We start from the raw sequence: 22,169 nt of genomic DNA, 5'->3' as shown, positions 1-22,169 counted from the left end.
GCAATTTTCCGTAGAAGTGAGGACTGACCTTTATACTGGCTAATGTCTAGTGAGTTTTTTTTTTATAAAAAGGCGGCTTCGAAAAAAAGTAGCTGCCACTAATATCACACAATCGTGGGAGAAGCAGACTGAAAAAATTTAAAGAACTAGAGGTGCTATCTTCGAATCCAAACCAAGACTATTGTCCTCTCTGAGAACATCACCGCGTATTTCGCTGGTATAGTTCGCCCATTTCACCTGAAATTGTTGACCTTATTTCGTCTGAATAGTTATACAAATGAGATTCCTCCAACAAAAGCTAATGGCTCTGTAACCAGTAATAGACTACAGTTCGAGATTCACTTCAAATTTACATAGTTTTGACATGGCACGGCCACTTTAGGCACAACTTAGATTTATTCAGCACAAAGAAAGCTGTACATTGTGAGACTTGCGGCTATATTCTCAAGAGGATGTTCACGTGCGCCTCACAGTGCGCATTGATTTTATTTGCTGCTTTCCTAACCTCAATTCCAATTCGAACAAGTAAGGAAGGCTAAGTTCGGGTGTAACCGAACATTACATACTCAGCTGAGAGCTTTGGAGACAAAATAAGGGAAAATCACCATTTAGCAAAATGAACCTAGGGTAACCCTGGAATGTGTTTGTATGACATGGGTTTCAAATGGAAGGTATTAAAGAGTATTTTAAAAGGTAGTGGGCCATAGTTCTATAGGTGGACGCCATTTCGAGATATCGCCATAAAGGTGGACCAGAGGTCACTTTAGAATGTGTTTGTACGATATGGGTATTAAATGAAAGGTGTTAATGAGTATTTTAAAAGGGAGTGGGCCTTAGTTCTATAGGTGGACGCCTTTTCGAGATATCGCCATAAGGGTGGACCAGGGGTGACTCTAGAATGTGTTTGTACGATATGAGTATCAAATTAAAGGTATTAATGAGGGTTTTAAAATGGAGTGGCCCTTAGTTGTATATGCGAAGGCGTTTTTGAGATATCGATGAAAATGTGGACCAGGGTGACCCAGAACATCATCTGTCGGGTACCGCTAATTTATTTATATATATGTAATACCACGAACAGTATTCCTGCATTCCATGTTTCATCTCTTTTTTCATATTTGGTATAGAATTATGGAATTTTTTTCATTTTTCGTAATTTTCGATATCGGAAAAGTGGGCGTGGTCATAGTCGGATTTCGGCCATTTTTTATACCAAGATAAAGTGAGTTCAAATAAGTACCAGAAAACAGTTATCGTCATAGAATCTATGCCCCTACCAAATTTCACAGGGATTGGTAAATGTTTGTTCGACTTATGGCGTTAAAAGTATTCTAGACGAATTAAATGAAAAAGGGCGGAGCCACGCCCATTTTGAAATTTTCTTTTATTTTTGTATTTAGTCGCACCATATCATTACTGGAGTTGAATGTTGACATAATTTACTTATATACTGTAAAGATATTCAATTTTTTGTTAAAATTTGACTTAAAAATTTTTTTTTTTAAAAGTGGGCGTGTTCGTCATCCGATTTTGCTAATTTTTATTAAGCACACATATAGTAATAGGAGTAACTTTCCTGCGAAATTGCATCATGATATCTTCAACGACTGCGAAATTACAGCTTGCAGAACTTTTAAATTACCTTCTTTTAAAAGTGGGCGGTACCACACCCATTGTCCAAAATTTTACTAATTTCCTATTTTAAGTCATAAGGTCAACGCACCTACCAAGTTTCATCGCTTTACCCATCTTTGGTAATGAATTATCGCACTTTTTCGGTTTTTCGAAATTTTCGATATCGAAAAAGTGGGCGTGGTTGTAGTCATATTTCGTTCATTTTAAATAGCGATCTGAGATGAGCGCCCGGGAACCTACGTACCAAATTTCATCAAGATACCTCAAAATTTACTCAAGTTATCGTGTTTACGGACAGACGGACTAAATGGCTAAATGAATTTCTTTTTTCGCCCAGATCATTTTGATATATAAAAGTCTATATCTATCTCGATTAGTTTATGTCGTTACGCATTACCGTTATGCGAACAAATTTAATATACTCTGTGAGCTCTGCTCAGCTGAGTATAATAATTAGGAAGAGGGGTGTTCATCTTTGTAATGAACACATGGCACAGAGCGACTGTGTCTGCCAAAGTTATATCTGGCAGATAGGACTTTCTTAACTCATTTGGGTTGCGTCTCTTTCTTAGAAGATTATAAAGAAGTTATGGCATGAATTGGAAGCTATCGTACCCAATCGTAGACATATGTGTACAGACTTCGTTTGGATTATAAAGTAGACTTTGGGATCGGTGACCGTTAGGCTAGGTTACGTTGAGTGGTAACTACCCGCTAAGAGAGGCTTACTTGGGTGACGTGATGGTACGTTTTTACACTAAATAACGGCGCCGTTAGCTTTAATAACTTAAGCAATTGTGGCACCTCTGTTGGTTCGAGTATGACTAGTCTCAACTCTTTATAAATCATCCGGATGTCCGAGCACTACAAGACCTTCATAAATACTTTCTCCTTTTTATGCCAAGAACTAAAAAATAGTTCCGGTGGACCTCGTGCCCTTGACGTCTAAATACGAGAATCTCTGTACCCTGCTAGAGGTTGTGTCTGTCCAGTGTTTGCCTAGCTGACTCGGGGTCCATCTGCACAAATGCAGACTACGGGCGGTCAGGAAAACTTGAAATCCCTTGCAGCCAGCTACACATAGTTCATAAAATTCAATTTCCACTTGGCTATATGTATAACTTTGGTCTCATGGTAAACTTATAGTTTCAATTGTTCGCGTTGAAGAATAACATATTTCGGTTCTCTGCGCGGAGGACTATCACACTTGGTTTATTTGCGTCGAAAAATAAGAAGCTAGGCTAGGCTGAATGGAAATTCAAACAAAAGAAATGTGTTGGTTTACCACGCAGAGAAGAGAAATGTGCTAGTCTTCCACGCGAACCACTGAAACGTGCTACTTTCCAACGGAAAGAACGAGCTGTGCTACTCTTACTCACTTACTTACTAATGAATTGTGCTAGTTTTCTACGCGAACACGATTCGTGTTAGACTTCCATAGGAATTTGTAACGTGCTGGACTTCCAGGAGACCGACCATATGTTTTGCTCCCTAACTGTAGTAGCGCTGGTATGCTGGGAATAATGTTTAACATCAAGCTCGAAACAGACAATCACATCCCCGATCTTTCTTTCCAACTTCGACCCACTCATGAAGCAGCTAAATGGGTCAGTGCATTTTTCCAACTTCAACTCATCCATGAAGCAGCTAAATGGTCCAGTGCCTCAGTTGAGTTCCTCCCCCAATTACTCTGTCGAGGGAATGAAGGTGTAGAGTCCCACACAGAGGCGGTTGTCTTACCTGTAAGACTGCATTCATTATAAGATCGTACATGAAATGAAGACAAATTTAGATCTTTCCCAGTCAATAAACTAGACTAGACGCGTAGGGTGGTGCGAACCAAAAGATATTAAGGAGGGGAGATTGAGGTTAAATGAGGGCCAGCCAGACCTTGAGGAGCCCTCCTTGCAAAGAAAAAACAATTACAGCCATTATAATATGACTTTATATGAATTGGTCTCTTACTCGTTTGTTTTTGTGTTCTATCATAAATCGAAACTATTGCATATAATTGGAAATGTGTGTTTCTTTATACACTTTGAAAAAAAAAATTTAAAGTAAAATCTCGTTCCCTTACACTTCAACCACAACCGGAAATGCGGCATCTCTTAACTCCTCACGCCAACTGGGCGGTAATAGTAATTGCACTTGTGCCCTACTCCCATGCGGTAATGGTATTTCGAATGAACGTTGTGTTGGTAGCGCTAATTTTTGTAGACGCTCCGTAAGGAACGGACGGGTATCGTAGAGTATTTTCACCAAACTATGCGACTTTTGCATATGCACACCGGACACTGGCAGACCAGGACCTTGACATTCCAATATGTAAAATTCGATACCATATTGCGTAGCTATGGAAGACACGGGTGTCATGAATGCATCGAAATGTGAACAATTCACATAATAATAGCGACTACTCCAAAGTGCCTCGCCTAGATCGCACGTAATGCACTGTGGTTCAGTTCTGAAAATAAAATGAAGCAAAAAGGGTATTGCAAGAAATCAACTCTGCTAACAGTACATTCTTCGTAACAAACTTACTTTCTACTTTCATCATTCACCGGATCTTTAACCATATACAAATGCCTTTGTCCCGGCTTTTTGTCTTGTGTAGCTAAATAATATACTAAATGATTGACCGTATCCCAGCATAGGATTTTTAACACCTTAATACGCCGAGATAAGTTTTATATTTTGTTGTATACTTTTAAGTGGATTTCTTACCTCGTAGCGCCCATGTGATATGACGGCAATACGTTGTTGCGTAATAGTGACATGTTTGATGTGCGTAAAATGTTCATTGCCGAACTCTTGTATACTCGCTAATATTAGAAAACTATTACCATCGGGCGCAAAAACTGGATGTGGAAGTATATCGAGCCATTCATCTTCGGGAGCGCGTTCTGAATGAATCTGAAAGTACATAAAGTGTCATGGGCATTCACTTCTAGTTGGAACATTAAATCGAAATAGATGGCAACACTTTTCTACGTGACAAAGACCTTGATAAGAATTCCCGAATCTGTCTTTGAGGTGGACAGATAAATGCCTCATACATATGTACAGGTAAGTAAGGCTAGGTGGGGTGATAGCTAACTTAGAATGAAAAGCTCACGTGAACAGCATGAAGGTGGGCTGATGAGAAGACATCTAAACAAGTATCGTTGCTAAGCAGGCTAATGGTAAACATCAGAGCAAAGCATAGGGAAACTGCTGATGGACATCAGCCTATGCAAAAATTTACGGCTCCGGACTTTGGTCAAACACACTTCGTAAGAAGAATTGTTGTAAGCCTTTAACAGCTGTACAGCGAGCAGAAGCTCTGAGAGTAGCCTCCGTTAATCGCACTGTCAGGAGGAGCCATACAAGTGAGACACGAGTCACCCTCGCCCAACTTAGTTCTAAATACTGCAAAAGGCTAAACTCTCACTTGGCCAGAATCAACAACGACAGGGCCGGATTAACAAGTAGGCAGAATAGGCAGTTGGCCGAAAAATGAAAAAGACTTCTAAAATTTTCTTACAAACATAAAATTCTAGAGAGTGAAAAGAAAAATATAATCAGAACTGAAAATAAATTTTACTCAAATAAATATAACTCAATTGGCCGCATTCAAATGGCGACGACCGACGAACAAGACAAGGTTCCTAAAAAGGACATTTCCGACTCATTAGACAAATTGTATTAGCGTGCACTTCTTTGTATTGACCTACTAAAAAAATGTTCATGTGTATACCCTGTCCGACCCAAAAATGTCCGCTAAAATCGCTAACGTCAAGAAAAAAACCTTAAAAATCAAAGTCGAAAAAAAGGCAAAAAAATTAAATTTCGCAGGCTCTAAAATTACTTTTTTGGGTATGCGTAGTGGAACTTTTTTTCCTGAGCCCCAATCCTATCGAAAAACCGATGGCGCGTTATCGGTTAATAAATCGACCCAGTCTAATGTACATTTAAAACTGTTGTAATTATATTAAAGCTTCTACCTCAGTACATGTCCAATTTGCATCGACAAGACAGGTAGCGATAATGCTGTGGTTTTGTGAACGTGTAATATAAACGACAGATACTTGATGATTTTGTTCCGAAATCCAACCAGCTGATGTAATATAGAATTCTCTGTAATAAAATAAAGCAAAAAAGAAGTTGTACAAGGTAACAGTAAGAGGGGCGCGAGCTTCAACTTACTGTCCATCTAACGCAGGTGGTGGTTTCAATATAAATTGTTGAATATCAGTCATATTTGTAACATCTACCACGTAAAGTGTAACCTCAGGATTTACGGTACCAGGCGTTGGATAGCGTACATTTTTCGTTTCCGGAAATGAACTCTCCGATGTCATGCCGCTACCAGCAATAATTGCACCCGACGCAAGCCATGGATAGGTCATCATACTAACTTTGCTGTCATTGAAGGTGGCATACATGAAATGTGTGCCATCGTGTGATGACCAAATGGCTTCGGGTTTATCGAAAATTTCCTCTGTAAATTACAAAGAAAACAAATGTTCGGGTATGAACAATTTATGGCTTAAACAGATACAATACGTCACTGTAACGATGTACGCCATTTTTCGCAGACAGCACATACGTGGAGTAAACTGAAACACATAACAACTGACCAGTGGCTCGCAGCTTATTTCGTGCAACTACAGAACATACCGCACGTATCATCTCTGAATCAATCTTAATATATAAAAACACGTGTCACACAATTGAGGCCAATGGACTCCTAAACTACTGAACCGATTTTGAATTTGTTTTGCACCCCGTATGTAGTTTAATCTAACTTGAAATATAGGATAGGTGACTGGGTGACTAGGGTCTCGAGATATAGGCCAAAACGTGGCCCCGTGTACCCCTAGAGTGTGTTTATAGAATATGGATATCAAATGAAGGCTGTTGATGAGTGCTTTAGTAGAGGGTAATTTTCATACCCCTGGGTGACTAGGGTCTCCAGATATAGGCCAAAACGTGGACCCGGGTACCCCTAGAGTGTGTTTGTAGAATACGGACATCAAATGAAAGCTGTTGACGAGTGCTTTAGTAGAGGGTAATTTTCATACCCCTGGGTGACTAGGGTCTCGAGATATAAGCCAAAACGTGGACCCGGGTACCCCTAGAGTGTGTTTATAGAATATGGATATCAGATGAAAGCTGTTGATGAGTGCTTTAGTAGAGGGTAATTTTCATACCCCTGGGTGACTCGGGTCTCGAGATATGGGCCAAAACGTGGGCCAGTGAATGCTTAGACAGTGTTTATACAATATGGATATCAAATGAAAGCTCTTGATGAGTGCTTTAGTACAGAGTAATATATTATCCAGAGACGGACTGGGACTAGGATTAGGACTAGGACTGGAAAAGAGAGAAGGAGATTGAGAAAGAGATAGAATGAGACGAAGATGGAGATAGATGAAGAGAAAAAGACGGAGGGAGGAGTGAATAAAAGGATTAGGAAAAAGTGAAGAGGGGGACGGACGGAAAAAGCTTATTAAAATGTATGCAGATTGGCCAAATTTAGGGCAGGACAACGTCTGCCGAGTCTTCTAGTATTTTTATATATTTGGCTTACATGGCATGATTAAAGTGAGGTGTAAAGCAAATACAGAGCTCAAAAATAAAAAAATTGTAGGCAAATGTATGGTATGGCGGTGGAAGTGTGATGAGTTTGGGCCTACTTGGCTGCCTATGGAGTTGGCAAAATAACTTTCTTTGATGGTACAATAGACAAAAATGTTTATTTATCCTTACGAAAAAATTTGTTGCAAATTGTCCCTAATTTAGGTGTACGTGATCGATTTCGCAATAACCAAGACAAATACCCTTAACATATATCCAGGATTGTGCCGGTATTGTGCAGGCATGGGTAATATGGAACTGTCCACACCTCATGATTCCACTTCCACAATCTCTCGCCTTAAATGCCATTGAAAATTTGTGGTCAATTTTGGAATCGGCTACACGGCAAAGGCAGATTAGTAAGATTAGCGATTTAAAAACTACTCTTGTCGAAGAAAGGCATAAGGTACCACCCGAAGCCGCTCAAAAACTAATTGAATCTATGGAAAATCATCTTGAAGATGTTATTTAACAAAAAGGTGGTCAGACGAGGTACTAAACTAAATAAAAAGTAGTTTTTTCTAAGGCAGGGCGCAGTGCACGTAATAAGATGTGACCTTAATTTTTGAGATAATTTTAGCTTTTATTAAATAATAAGCACAAACGTGTAAACACAAGAAAATTAAGTATTTGTTCAAATAAAAGCGTATTTTTATTGAAATTGTCCATTTGATTTTTTTTTACCCCGTCACTAATTTCCTTTCTATAAGCTCTACAGTTTTGTTGTGTAGCTGCACGAAATAAGCTGTGAGCCACTGCATATTTATCTGTATTTAATTAGCGAGACATGCTCATATTAGTTTATAAAATTGTTTATGTTATTGATATTAGGGAAAAATTACAAAGTTTATAATCGGCGATGATATAATAGTGAACAGCGAAAGTACTGCTTATAAAGCACTGTTAAAAATCCTATGTTACTAAGCTCTTGAGAGCGCACACAATTAGGATTAAAACAAGTAAGGAAGGCTAAGTTCGGGTGTAACCGAACATTACATACTCAGTTGAGAGCTATGGAGACAAAATAAGGAAAATCACCATGTAGGAAAATGAACCTAGGGTAACCCTGGAATGTGGTTGTATGACATGTGTATCAAATGGAAGGTATTAAAGATTATTTTAAGAGAGAGTAGGCCATAGTTCTATGGATGGACGCCATTTAGGGATATCGCCATAAAGGTGGACCAGGGCTGACTCTAGAATGTGTTTGTACGATATGGGTATCAAATGAAAGGTGATAATGAGTATTTTAAAAGGGAATGGGCTTTAGTTCTATAGGTGAACGCCTTTTCGAGAAATCCCCATAAAGGTGGACCAGGGGTGACTCTAGAATATGTTTGTACGATATGGGTATCAAATGAAAGCTGTTAATGAGTATTTTGAAAAGGAGTGATCCTTAGTTCCCTAGGTGGACGCCGTTTCGAGATATCGCCATAAAGGTGGACCAGGGGTGTCTCTAGTTGTACGATATGGGAATCAAATGAAAGGTGTTACTGAGCGTTTTAAGAGGGAGTGGGCATTAGGTCTATAGGTGGACGCCTTTTCGAAATGTCGCCATTAGGGTGGGCCAGGGGTGACTCTAGAATGTGTTTGTACGATATGGGTATCAAACGAAAGGTGTTACTGAGCATTTTAAGAGGGAGTGGGCATTAGGTCCATAGGTGGACGCCTTTTCGAGATATCGCCATTAGGGTGGGCCAGGGGTGACTCTGGAATGTGTTTGTACGATATGGGTATCAAATGAAAGGTGGTAATGAGTATTTTAAAAGGGAGCAATCCTTAGTTCTATAGGTGGACGCCTTTTCGAGATATCGCCATAAAGGTGGACCAAGGGTGACTCTAGAATGTTTTTACGATATGGGTATCAAAGGAAAGGTGTTACTGAGCATTTTAAGAGGGAGTGGGCACTAGGTCTATAGGTGAACGCCTTTTCGAGATATCGCCATTAGGGTGGGCCAGGGGTGACTCTAGAATGTTTGTACGATATGGGTATCAAACGAAACGTGTTACTGAGCATTTTAAGAGAAAGTGGGCATTAGGTCTATAGGTGGGCGCCTTTTCGAGATATCGCCATTAGGGTGGGCCAGGGTGACTCTAGAATGTGTTTGTACGATATGGGTATCAAATGAAAGGTGGTAATGATTATTTTAAAAGGGAGTAATCCTCAGTTCTATAGGTGGACGCCTTTTCGAGATATCGCCATAAAGGTTGACCAAGGGTGACTCTAGAATGTTTGTACGATATGGGTATCAAACGAAAGTGTTACTGAGCATTTTAAGAGGGAGTGGGCATAAGGTCTATAGGTGGACGCCTTTTCGAGATATCGCCATTAGGGTGGGCCAGGGGTGACTCTAGAATGTTTGTACGATATGGGTATCAAACGAAAGGTGTTACTGAGCATTTTAAGAGGGAGTGGGCATTAGGTCTATAGGTGGACGCCTTTTCGAGATATCGCCATTAGGGTGGGCCAGGGGTGACTCTAGAATGTTTGTACGATATGGATATCAAAGGAAAGGTGTTACTGAGCATTTTAAGAGGGATTTAGGTCTATAGGTGGACGCCTTTTCGAGATATCGCCATTAGGGTGGGCCAGGGGTGACTCTAGAATGTTTGTACGATATGGGTATCAAACGAAAGGTGTTACTGAGCATTTTAAGAGGGAGTGGGCATTAGGTCTATAGGTGGACGCCTTTTCGAGATATCGCCATTAGGGTGGACCAGGGTTGACTCTAGAATGTGTTTGTACGATATGGATATCAAATTAAAGGTATTGATGAGGGTTTTAAAAGCGAGTGGCCCTTAGATGTATATGTGAAGGCGTTCTCGCGATATCGACCAAATGTGGATCAGGTGATCCAGAAAATCATCTGTCGGGTACTGCTAATTTATTTATATATTCAATACCACTAACAGTATTCCTGCCAAGATTCCAAGGGCTGTTGATTTCGCCTTGTAGAACTTTTTCATTTTCTTGTACTTAATATGGTAGGTGTCACACCCATTATACAAAGTTTTTTCCAAAGTTATATTTTGCGTCAATAAACCAATCCAGTTACCATGTTTCATCCCTTTTTTCGTATTTGGTATAGAATTATGGCATTTTTTTAATTTTTCGTAATTTTCGATATCGATAAAGTGGGCGTGGTTATGGTCGGATTTCGGCCATTTTTTATACCAAGATAAAGTGAGTTCAGGTAAGTACGTGGGCTAAGTTTAGTAAAGATATATCGGTTTTTGCTCAAGTTATTGTGTTAACGGCCGAGCGGAAGGACAGACGGTGGACTGTGTACAAAAACTGGGCGTGGCTTCCGCCCATTTTCACAGAGAACAGTTAACGTCATAGAATCTATGCTCCTACCAAATTTCAAAAGGATTGGTAAATTTTTGTTCGACTTATGGCATTAAAAGTATTCTAGACACACTAAATGAAAATGGCGGAGCCACGCCCATTTTGAAATTTTCTTTTATTTTTGTATTTTGTTGGATCATATCATTACTGGAGTTGAATTTTGACTTAATTTACTTATATACAGTAAAGATATTAAATTTTTTGTTAAAATTTGAATTTAAAAAAAAAATTTTTTAAAAAGTGGGCGTGTTCTTCATCCAATTTTGCTAATTTTTATTTAGCACATATATAGTAATAGTAGTAACGTTCCTGCCAAATTTCATTATGATATCTTCAACGACTGCCAAATTACAGCTTGCAAAACTTTTAAATTACCTTCTTGTAAAAGTGGGCGGTGCCACGCCCATTGTCCAAAATCTTACTAATTTTCTATTCTGCGTCATAACGTCAACCCATCTACCAAGTTTCATCGCTTTAACGGCCTTTGGCAATGAATTATCGCATTTTTTTGGTTTTTCGAAATTTTCGATATCGAAAAAGTGGGCGTGGTTATAGTCCGATATCGTTCATTTTAAATAGCGATCTGAGATGAGTGCTCAGGAACCTACATACGAAATTTCATCAAGATACCTCAAAATTTACTCAAGTTATCGTGTTAACGGACGGACGGACGGACATGGCTCAATCAAATTTTTTCTGGATCCTGATTATTTTGATATATGGAAGTCTATATCTATCTCGATTCCTTTATATATGTACAACCAACCGTTATCCAATCAAACTTAATATACTCTGTGAGCTCTGCTCAACTGAGTATAAAAATATTGTAACGAACTCTTATTTGCCCTTTTGCTAGGATCGTATCGCTAAACTGTTGAATAAATAACTCCAATATTGAATAACGGAAAAATGGCCTTTATTAAAATACTTCACAATAACACTCAAACTGTGCAACGAATAGCTTAATAACCAAACTCATATCTTAAAGGAAACTGACTTTCAAAATAATAGTGCTATTGCTCGCTAGATATCGTCTTACTCGTAACTGCTTGACAATTCAAATCAAACTGAATTACTTCTTACTCGCCTGCATCGCTTTTATAGTTTACGCTGCATACTTCTAGGCTCTTCGATTTCCAGAAGTTACTAGTTTTTTCGGCTACAAAATCGCCAGCCACAACTACGTGCACAAATTATTGCTCTCTCTTGTGACAACTCAGATAAGGTATATGCATGTGTTTGTAGTTTACAGTCTCCCGCACACACATAAGCGTATAAGTAAATTCATCGGTGTGTGACATCTCATCTCTCGCTGCCTTGTATGTAAATGTTGCTCGTCGGAATGTGTACATATGTGTAGACGCAATTATTGATTCGTTTATGTAGATACATAATGATTGAATTATTGATGTGCATTCACGTCACTGCTTAGATCGGCTTAGAGCTGGCAGCACTCCTTAGTTTTGCTAATATTCGTAACACTGCCCTCCACCTAAGTCTGATCGTCCCGATCAGACAAATCTCTCGATCTAAACGCTGCTAATCTCTCCAAATGAACCACTTTCATTTTGGTTCGTGGTTTGGTAGTGGTTTGTATGCGGTACACTACATCGTTGATCCGTTTTACAACTTTGTATGGGCCTTCCCAGTTACACTGCAATTTCGGGGACAAACCTTTTTTTCGTTGTGGGTTGTATAGCAGCACCAAATCTCCTTCCTGAAACCCTTCCGAATTAATTGCTTTATCGTACCTCGCTTTCATCTTGTCACTCATAATCTTTGCTCGTTGCCTTACCAGATCGTGTATCTCTCTCAGCTCTTCTTCTAAGACATCAGTGGATTTCTTGACATTCCTCTCCGCATCGGCATCTATCCCATACTTCAAATCAGCTGGCAGTCGAAGGTCATTGCCAAAAATTACCTTTGCGGGAGTTTGGCCCGTTGTGTCATGTACTGCCGATCGGTAGGCCATCAAGAATAATGATATGTGTGTATCCCAGTCCTTATGGTACTTGTCGACTACTTTCCTTAAATGCTCCTCCAATGTTCTATTGAAACGTTCCACCATACCATCGGACTGAGGATGCAATGCAGTTGTCCGTGTTTTTCGAATGCCCAACTTCTTGCAAAGTTCTTGGAACACAGCTGATTCAAAATTCCTGCCTTGGTCAGAATGTAACTCCATTGGTACACCATACCTTGCAACCCATTCGTTTTTAACCACTTCTGCTACTGTTTCTGCTTCTTGGTTTGGGATTGGGTATACCTCTGGCCATTTACTGAAATAATCCATAACCACCAGTACGTATTTGTTTCCGCGGTTGCTAGTAGGAAATGGACCTGCGACATCCATGGCGATCCTTTCAAATGGTGCACCTGAAATATACTGCTTCATCTGGCCACGACTTCGGGTTTTGGGCCCTTTCGCTCTGTTGCATACCTCGCAATTGGCAATCCACTCGGTGACCGACTGACGGCAACCAACCCAATAGAATCTCTGCTTAATTTTCTCGAGTGTCTTCGTGATTCCAAGATGGCCTCCACTTGGACCATTGTGCAACTCGCTGAGCACGTCAGGAATCCTCTTTCTGGGAACAACTATAAGTTTCTTCTTGCACTGACCATCCTCACTCTCCCATACTCGATGCAAGCAACCGGATATCAATTCCAAACTGTTCCACTGTGCCCAATATGACTTCGCAATGGAACTCTCTGCTGACATATCCTCTCTGCTTGGTCTTTCGTTTCGTTCGAGCCCTTGCATAACATGTGACAGATCTGTATCTTCTAGCTGACACTTTCTTAGTTGTTCCTTGTCCCATTCATCCGTACACGTTATAGTCATTAGCCGGACATCTATAATGTCTTCTTTAGCCTCGGCCTTTGAACAGTGCTTGCATTCCAAACTACATGGCCTTCGTGACATTGCATCGGCATTTCCATGGGTACTACCTTTTCGATGCTCAATGGAAAAGTCATAGCTTTGAAGTCGCTCGATCCACCGTGCCAATTGTCCTTCCGGATTACGGAACTGCAGAAGCCATTTCAATGCTGCGTGATCTGTCCTGACATGGAATCGCTGGCCGTAGAGGTATTTGTGAAAATGTTTAATGCACTCTACCAATGCCAACAGCTCTCTCCGCGTAACACAGTAGTTCCTCTCTGGTTTTCCAATCGAACGGCTGTAATATGCAACTACCTTCTCCTGTCCATCGACCAGTTGTGAAAAAACGCCTCCTATAGCATATCCACTTGCATCTGTATCTAGAATAAATGTTGCTCCTGGAATCGGATATGCTAACATTGGGGCAGTGCACAAACGCTCCTTCAATGTTTGGAAAGCCACTTCTTGCTCCTTCTTCCATTCAAAAGCTTTGTTTTTTCTTGTAAGCTCATGGAGGCTATGGGCTACGCTGGAAAAATTTGGTACAAATCGGCGGTAATATGTGCACAGCCCAAGAAAACTTCTCAATTCATGTAGATTCTGTGGTCTTGGCCAATCCTGTACAGCCTCTATTTTTTCGTTCGCAGTGCAGATGCCCTCTGTCGTTACCTTGTGACCCAAATAATTGACTTCCTTTTTAAACAGCGCACACTTTTTGGGACTTAACTTCAGACCAGCGCCAGCTATTCTCTGGAAAACTTCCTCCAAGTTCTTAAGATGTTCATCAAAGTTCTTGCCCAATACGATGATGTCGTCCAGGTACACCAAGCATGTTTTCCAATGTAGTCCTTTCAGTACCTGGTCCATGAGTCTCTCAAAAGTAGCTGTTGCATTACAAAGTCCAAAAGGCATCACTGTAAATTGCCAAAGACCATCACCGACACTGAAGGCTGTTTTCTCTTTATCTTCCTCCTTCACCTCCACTTGCCAGTAGCCGCTTTTCAAGTCCAGCGTGGAAAACCATTTCGTACCAGATAGCGAGTCCAGAGTGTCGTCAATTCTTGGCAATGGGTAGCTATCCTTTTTCGTTACGTCATTCAACTTCCGGTAGTCCACGCAAAACCTCATTTTTCCATCCTTCTTTTTTACAAGTACTACCGGTGAGCTCCATGGACTAGCTGATGGTTCGATGACGCCGCTGTAGTTCATTTCTTGAATGATTTGACTCACAACTTCCCGCTTCGCCAGTGGAACACTACGTGGAGCTTGACGGATCGGTCTCGCATCTCCAGTGTCAATTTGATGTTTCACAACGTTGGTGCGGCCTGGTTTAGAATCATCCTGGTCAAATATGTTCGCGTACTTTAGGAGCAGTTGTTTTGCCTTACTCTGATATGCTTCCTCTAGTCCCTGCATCCATGCCGTGATGTCATTTGAAAGATCAGTATTACTAGCTGAAACGTGTTCCTGGAGCTGTTCACAGTTAATAACCACTTCAGCCTCTTGGCATCTTCCCAAAATAGCTCCTTTAGTCAGTTTGAGTGGTGACTTGAACTCATTGAGTACTCTTACCGGAATACGTCCATCTTGTTTTGTCATAGCCAGGGTTTTTCCTACAAGTATGTTTAGTGCTGATTTGTTTGCTGCTTCGACAACCCACAATTTGTTTGTCCCACAATCTCCATCAACCTTTGCCCAGATGACTGCTTCGGATTATGGTGGTATTTGCTGACTCTCTTCCACCAGCACTCGTTTACTGCTGTAGCCTCTCTCGTAGCCGAAATTAAGTGGTACATCCATGTTTTTATATCGCATCGTCTTGCTTTGCATGTCGATCTTGATGCCCTGGTCGATTAAGAAGTCCACTCCAATTATGATTTCATCAACAATTTCTGCCACTATAAAATTGTGTACTACCATGACGTTCCCAATTGCGACTTCACATTCTACTTCTCCAATTACCTGGGTGTCCTCTCCCGTGGCTGTACGTAATCTTGCTCCAAGCAATGGTCTTATCTTTTTGTTGACTAAATCCGCTCGAATGATGGAATGAGATGCACCCGTATCTACAGTCAATAACCGTTCCTTTCCGTCCACATGTCCTCCAACAGTAAGGTTGCTCGATCTTCTTCCAATCTGCGAGATAGAGATTATGGGGCATTCAATTGCGGGAGCCAGCTGTCGCCCCTTGCGGCTGACTCGATTTAGTTTAACGATTGAGTGGTCTTGGATATTTGCTCATCACCTTCTGCTCTGCGTTTACGACCACCCACATTGTTGGAGCTATTGGGACCGCTGCTGCAATGTCGTGCAATATGACCTGGGTTGCCGCACTTGAAACATTTAATAACTCCGGCATTTTTCTGTTGTGATCCCTTCAGTGCTTCCAAAATAGTGTCTACCCAATCTGGTCTTTCCACTTCTACACGATGAGCTTTGTATGCTGGTTTACTCAATAGTGAGGCCGTTTCCTGAGTCAATGCATGTGATACCGTTTCAGAAAATGTCAGCTTTGGGTTTGCGTATGTAGCTCGCTTCGTTTCCACGTCCCGTATGCCATTTATGAAACTCTGGATTTTTACCCTTTCAGTGTATTCCACGGGTGCGTCCGCATTTGCAAGATGAGCCAATCTTTCAATATCTGAAGCAAACTCCTGCAATGTTTCATTTGCTTTTTGGTAGCGGTTTTGCAACTCAATTTGGAATATCTGTTTCCTATGCTCGCTTCCATAACGTCGTTCTACAGCAGCCATCAATGCTTCATAATTGTTCCGCTCTCCTTCGGGAATCGTCTGTAGAATTTCCGCTGCTGGCCCCTTCAATGCCACGAATAGTGCAGCAACTTTATATTCCGCATTCCAGTTGTTCACTGCTGCGGTCTTCTCAAACTGTAGCTTAAAGACCTGGAAAGGAACAGAACCGTCAAAGGATGGTGTTTTTACCTTTGTATTGCTTGCTGAAACAGCTGGGCGGTTTAATTGCAACTCTTGTATACGACCTCTCAAAGCATCCACCTCGGCTTCGATTTTTTCCTCAAACTGCGTTATTTTCTCGTCCATACGTGCTTCGAGTTTTGATGATATACGCGCCTCTTGTGCTTCGAGTTGTACTGTTATGCGTGCCTCTTGTGCTTTCAGTTGTGTCTCCATTTTTGATGTAATCTGTGTCGACATTTCTGCCATACGCGTTTCTTGTGCTTCAATCTTCGATGTAATCTGTGTCGACATTTCTGACATACGCGTTTCTTGTGCTTCAATCTTGGATGTTATGCGTGTCTCCTGCGATTCTAGTTGTGATGCCATATATGTCTTCTGTTCTGCCAGTTGAGATGACACTGTCGATGTTTGAGCAGATATTGCAGCTAAAATCATGTTCAAGTCTGTACTGGTAACCGTCTGCGATGTTTCGTTCTTCTCTTCAATTTTTGTTGTCTCCTCGCCATCAAGATGAAAGACATGCTCTTCCACATCAATTCCTTCTGCTTCCATTGCTTCTCGTAGCCGTGCCTGAAGTTCGAGTTTAACGCCGCTTGTATTCAATCCACGGCTCTCCAACTCCTTCTTCAGTTGCGGGATCTTCAATTCACTTAACTTTGCCATGTCCTTGTTGTCCTCTAGAATTTATTCAACAATTCCTCTTCTGACACCAATTGTAACGAATTTTATTTGCAAATCCTCTTATTTGCCCTTTTGCTAGGATCGTATCGCTAAACTGTTATAAATAACTCCAATATTGAATAACGGAAAAATGGCCTTTATTAAAATACTTCACAATAACACTCAAACTGTGCAACGAATAGCTTAATAACCAAACTCATATCTTAAAGGAAACTGACTTTCAAAATAATAGTGCTATTGCTCGCTAGATATCGTCTTACTCGTAACTGCTTGACAATTCAAATCAAACTGAATTACTTCTTACTCGCCTGCATCGCTTTTATAGTTTACGCTGCATACTTCTAGGCTCTTCGATTTCCAGAAGTTACTAGTTGTTTCGGCTACAAAATCGCCAGCCACAACTACGTGCACAAATTATTGCTCTCTCTTGTGACAACTCAGATAAGGTATATGCATGTGTTTGTAGTTTACAGTCTCCCGCACACACATAAGCGTATAAGTAAATTCATCGGTGTGTGATATCTCATCTCTCGCTGCCTTGTATGTAAATGTTGCTCGTCGGAATGTGTACATATGTGTAGACGCAACTATTGATTCGTTTATGTAGATACATAATGATTGAATTATTGATGTGCATTCACGTCACTGCTTAGATCGGCTTAGAGCTGGCAGCACTCCTTAGTTTTGCTAATATTCGTAACAATATATATAATTAGTATGTACTTAATGGTGTGTAAGGAAAGAAGCAATACAAAGAGGCCAATGGCAAAGCGAGACTAGTATAAAGTATGAATGTTGGAGACTTCGAGTTCAATACTCAGCTCACGAGAAGCTAGCTAATGAAGAAATGAAATTCAGAAACATGTACTAGTAATCATCCCTGTTTGTATACTTGGTAATTTTTCTCTAATATCAATATTAAATACATTTATTTAGCAATAAAATTGTAGATTTCACTATCAGAATAATAACAGTTAGGCAATTATTAGCATTGCTTACAGAGCCCGCCAAACTTGCCATATTCATATGCACATAACACAGCTGATCCAACCAACCTCATGGAAATTAATGTAAGTAAACAATGGTGCCATACCATAACGCCCTAGCCATAACCATACCATAGAAGGCCCATACATGACACAAAAGCCATGCGCAAATATAAAACGACGGAATTTGTGCAAATGAAAATTTTGACATACACGGCTCAAAAACACTGCGCAATATTCATTTTTAATGTAGCGCAACAAATGAAACATGTGTTTTAATTGTATAAAGAAGGCACTAATTGTATAAAAAAACACTATTTATTTTCCACAGTGCTGGTAATTCACAGTATAAGTCGAAAAACTCGCACCAGAAGCGTTTATTTTCCATAGTATTTATAATTTTTGTATTTTAGTTGCAAGACCAGCTCAACTCATTGCAGCACTGCGCAATATTCATTTTTCAACTAGCGCAACAAATGAAACGTTTCCTAATTGTATAAAAAATTATTATGTATTATTGAATTTGTGTGAATTCCTGTTGCAAGCTAAGATGGTCCTTACGCCTTCGATATTAACATTTTTAAGCAACAATTACTGCTGTTATATTATCAGAAACAACGGGTAAACTGTGTAACATTCAGCACACACGAAGAAAAAAGCATGTGCATTATTTGCAGACATGCGTAAATATCAAAATCGTTTTGATTTTAGCGCAGTTCTCTGCGCAAATGGCGCAACCAGTACACACACCGGGCAAATCCTTGTGCAACTTGGTAATTGGCACAAGGATACTTGAGCCGTGTAATTGGCGTAATAGCCAAACGATTGGTGCTTGATTTTTCCGTAACCTACAAATATTTGAGTTGGTGAATTTACTAACTTTTTGGATATTTTATTTTTTGTCTTGGATACGTTTTGACTAAATATTTTATTAACGGTGCAATTTGTTTTTACTTTTTTGCATTTTATCCTTTTTTATGAAATTATCAAATTTTTAAGGTTATGGCACCAATAACTGATGGCAATACATATGGATAGGCAAAATTATGGTGATGATTATGGCGTTAATGACTATGTCGACTTTGCCAGGGTGTTTATTATAAACATAAATTTTTTAAAGTCGCCTACTATAAATGGTAAAAACTAAAATGCAACATATACGACGTAGCTGACGTGGGTCAAAAGTAGAAAATTGGCAAAGAATGACGTCTGGGACGACTGATACGTTGCTTAAGGCCGAGCCACAATCATCTTTTTCATATACATATAAGCGTACAACGCAAATCGCGCAAGATGTTGCGTTTGTAAATATGAAGGAACTTCATACTTAGCAATTGAAGATCATTTCGCCTTGCTCATTAACATTCAAAATTTCGCGAAGCACTGTTATAAACATTCTCACTATACAAGAAAAATGTTTGCTAACATATTTCGTGTCCTATACATTTGTTAAATTGCACTTTCAAAAAAAATAATTTCACTTGCAAAGTGTGATAGCACCCTTAGCCAAAGCAATATTCGAATTCTTCTTCTTATGGTTGGCTTGCAACAAAAGTTGGAAGTTAGCTACTTTTTCATGTCAAATGGGCCAGTGTCGCCCAATTTGCCATTCTCCAGAAAAATACGCCCAATCTATTCATCATGCATAAGATTGCGTTAAACGCATCTGTATGAAAAGTTGCTTATGTGACGGGGATTTTATCTGGCGTTTACCATTAAAATAAACATAACCAACTCTACTGTCAGTATCTCCCTTGCCCACAAAGTAAGTGAGATATTAGCCGTGTTTTTTTACATGTATATACGTCTACATTTGCGGGTAAAAAAAAAGCTTAAACTCACTTCGGTAATGCTTAGGAGACCCATCTAGCGGCAGTGTTTAAATAACTAGCTACAAAACGGACACACATTTCAATTGCATCTGAGTATAATGCGTATTGAAATTTCGGAGTACTAATTATCTGCGCAGCAAAATTCAGAAGTGTAGATAAAGTTTAACGCTTGGCAGTCCACATAAAGTTTAAGTGTATACATAGATGTAAAAAAATACACAGCTATTGTATCTGTTTAAGCCAGTAGAAAGGTAGAAAGGCTGCTAGCACTCACCTTGATAAAGCCAATCTGGTACACCATTGTAAATCACATTTTCGTACCCTGTATTTGTCACACGTATATCCTCCTCATCAGTGGGTGATTGTCGTAGATAAATATCGTTGTCCGCAACTATGACTAGCGAGGTAGTATTACCCAGCCAAGCGGCATATTGTAGTCGTGTACGCTGCACTTTGGGTGAATCCTTTAGTTTGACAGGCATATGGTGATCTTTTTCAACGTCGTATATTGTATAAAATGCGGTGAATGATTTTTTAAAAATCTACAAATTGATTTTAATGGTTTTAGTATATATAAAGTGAGATATATAACGCACTTCGCTTACGCATACCTTCTTAACATTATGCCTAAATAGTACATAACGCAGATCATGTGAACATTGATAGCTGCGTACGTTAAGTTGACGTAATGTATGATTCGTAACGAGCGTACTAACCGAATTGCTAGTCGTATCCAATATGGCCAATCCGCCATCATCCGACTGGAAGACATACTTACGCGTCGTGACCCAAGCGGGTTGTAGACGTGTGGGCGTTAAATCACCCTGCAGGTATTCGTCAAGTATCATACGACGGCCTGACCAATATAATAATTCATCGACATAACTGTAAATTAAATTGCAATTCTAGAAAATACTCTTTAATAGGCTTGGGGATCTATTAAACTAAAGAACGAAAGAACTAGATCTTTTAATTGAATTAGCTCGCTAGTTCGTTCAGTAAAGTGCACTAAACTTTTATGTAGCAACTTTGCAAATAAAAATTTCAAAATGTATATCAACTCACTTCTTTGTCAAAATTAAAACAGCTGATCGAATTTCGCGACGTTTACCGCCATATCGTCATATTGTGAAGTTTTACAATTTATTTTAGAAGTTTAGTCTTTTAAATGTAATAGTAATTGTTTCCATTTTGCTTTCATAAATTTAACTAGAAAAATGTGTGCTTAATACATAATGAGTTTTTTCAGATGCCAAAGCGAAGTGAAATATGGAAGCACTTTAACGAAAGTCATGAAGAAAACAAAATGAAATTCAAGTACTGTCGAATTTCTATAAGTGTTGCTGGCGGCATATGTGATGTTTAAATCAGGGAGTGAGTAGATTTGACTTCCGAATTGAACTAGTTCAATTGTTTGAACAATTAGGTAACCGAACTAAGAACCAAGAGAACTAGTCCGATGGACTGAACGAACTAGAAGTGAACTAATCTTTCCATTGAACTAAAAAATCCAACTCTACTCTTTAAAAACATACTCCATATAAAGTTCACTTACCCTAATAGATAGATTGCAGTTATAATTCCCGCTATTACAAAACTAATAACTAACAGTGAAAATATGATGCTACGCCAATTATGACCTTCATCGAAATCTAAATCGTCATTCTTTTGTTTGGGATCTTGTACTTGCAGTGTTTCGTCAGGTGGCAAACGCCATGATCCGCCACCACGATCTGATGTCACATTGGCATGCATTGCAATTTATCTCGCTGTTCGGCAGGAAGATCCCGATTCAACAGTGAAATAATTGAATTTCCTGCCGTACTTTCGTTTTCGAAGACGACGTTGCGTAAGGAAGTAATACGTTGTTAGTTGTGCAGCCCTTGCGATCGTTTGGATTTTTGAGATTTGTGTAGCACATCATTCACTGATCTGATTTTTGTGCTTACGCGTTGCCGGTTGTATGAAATGAAATACCTGAAAGTAAAAAGTGGTATTTTAATGTAGGTTAGGTTGAACTGGCCGAACAATAAAGACCTCACATATACTGAGTGTATCCATGTTACCCGAACTTGTTTTACGACCATACGGAAGAACCCTAATTAGGTGCTAGCACTTATGTTAAAGCATAACTTCGTCCTCTTGGCAAATACTAGAAGTTTTCTAGGACCTAGCTTAATTGCTGCCTAGAGATCTGTCCAATCTGCCACCCCTAATAACTAGAGCCCTGAGCTGACGAACGCAGAG

At 39.7% G+C, this 22,169-nt stretch overlaps 1 protein-coding gene across 5 annotated transcripts in view; it reads right to left on the bottom strand.

The window, feature by feature from the left end:
- The window catches only part of LOC137239794 (inactive dipeptidyl peptidase 10), a 159,818-nt gene that overhangs the window by 14,161 nt on the left and 123,488 nt on the right, over nucleotides 1–22,169 (bottom strand). For all 5 annotated transcript variants that reach the window (XM_067765466.1, XM_067765465.1, XM_067765467.1 and 2 more), the window contains 8 exons: nucleotides 21,478–21,899; nucleotides 20,534–20,807; nucleotides 20,197–20,464; nucleotides 5,821–6,115; nucleotides 5,619–5,751; nucleotides 4,360–4,548; nucleotides 4,177–4,301; nucleotides 3,713–4,099 (listed from right to left, as the gene is read on the bottom strand). In XM_067765466.1, the coding sequence (XP_067621567.1) occupies nucleotides 3,713–4,099; nucleotides 4,177–4,301; nucleotides 4,360–4,548; nucleotides 5,619–5,751; nucleotides 5,821–6,115; nucleotides 20,197–20,464; nucleotides 20,534–20,807; nucleotides 21,478–21,677 (1,871 nt within the window). In that variant the 5' untranslated portion in view covers nucleotides 21,678–21,899. The remainder of the gene's footprint in view (nucleotides 1–3,712; nucleotides 4,100–4,176; nucleotides 4,302–4,359; nucleotides 4,549–5,618; nucleotides 5,752–5,820; nucleotides 6,116–20,196; nucleotides 20,465–20,533; nucleotides 20,808–21,477; nucleotides 21,900–22,169) is intronic.

Source organism: Eurosta solidaginis, chromosome 2, assembly GCF_040869045.1.
Source record: "Eurosta solidaginis isolate ZX-2024a chromosome 2, ASM4086904v1, whole genome shotgun sequence".
Taxonomy (NCBI): Eukaryota; Metazoa; Arthropoda; class Insecta; order Diptera; family Tephritidae; genus Eurosta; species Eurosta solidaginis.
Note: the sequence above shows the minus strand (reverse complement) of the source record. Positions and strands in the feature narration are given on the sequence as shown.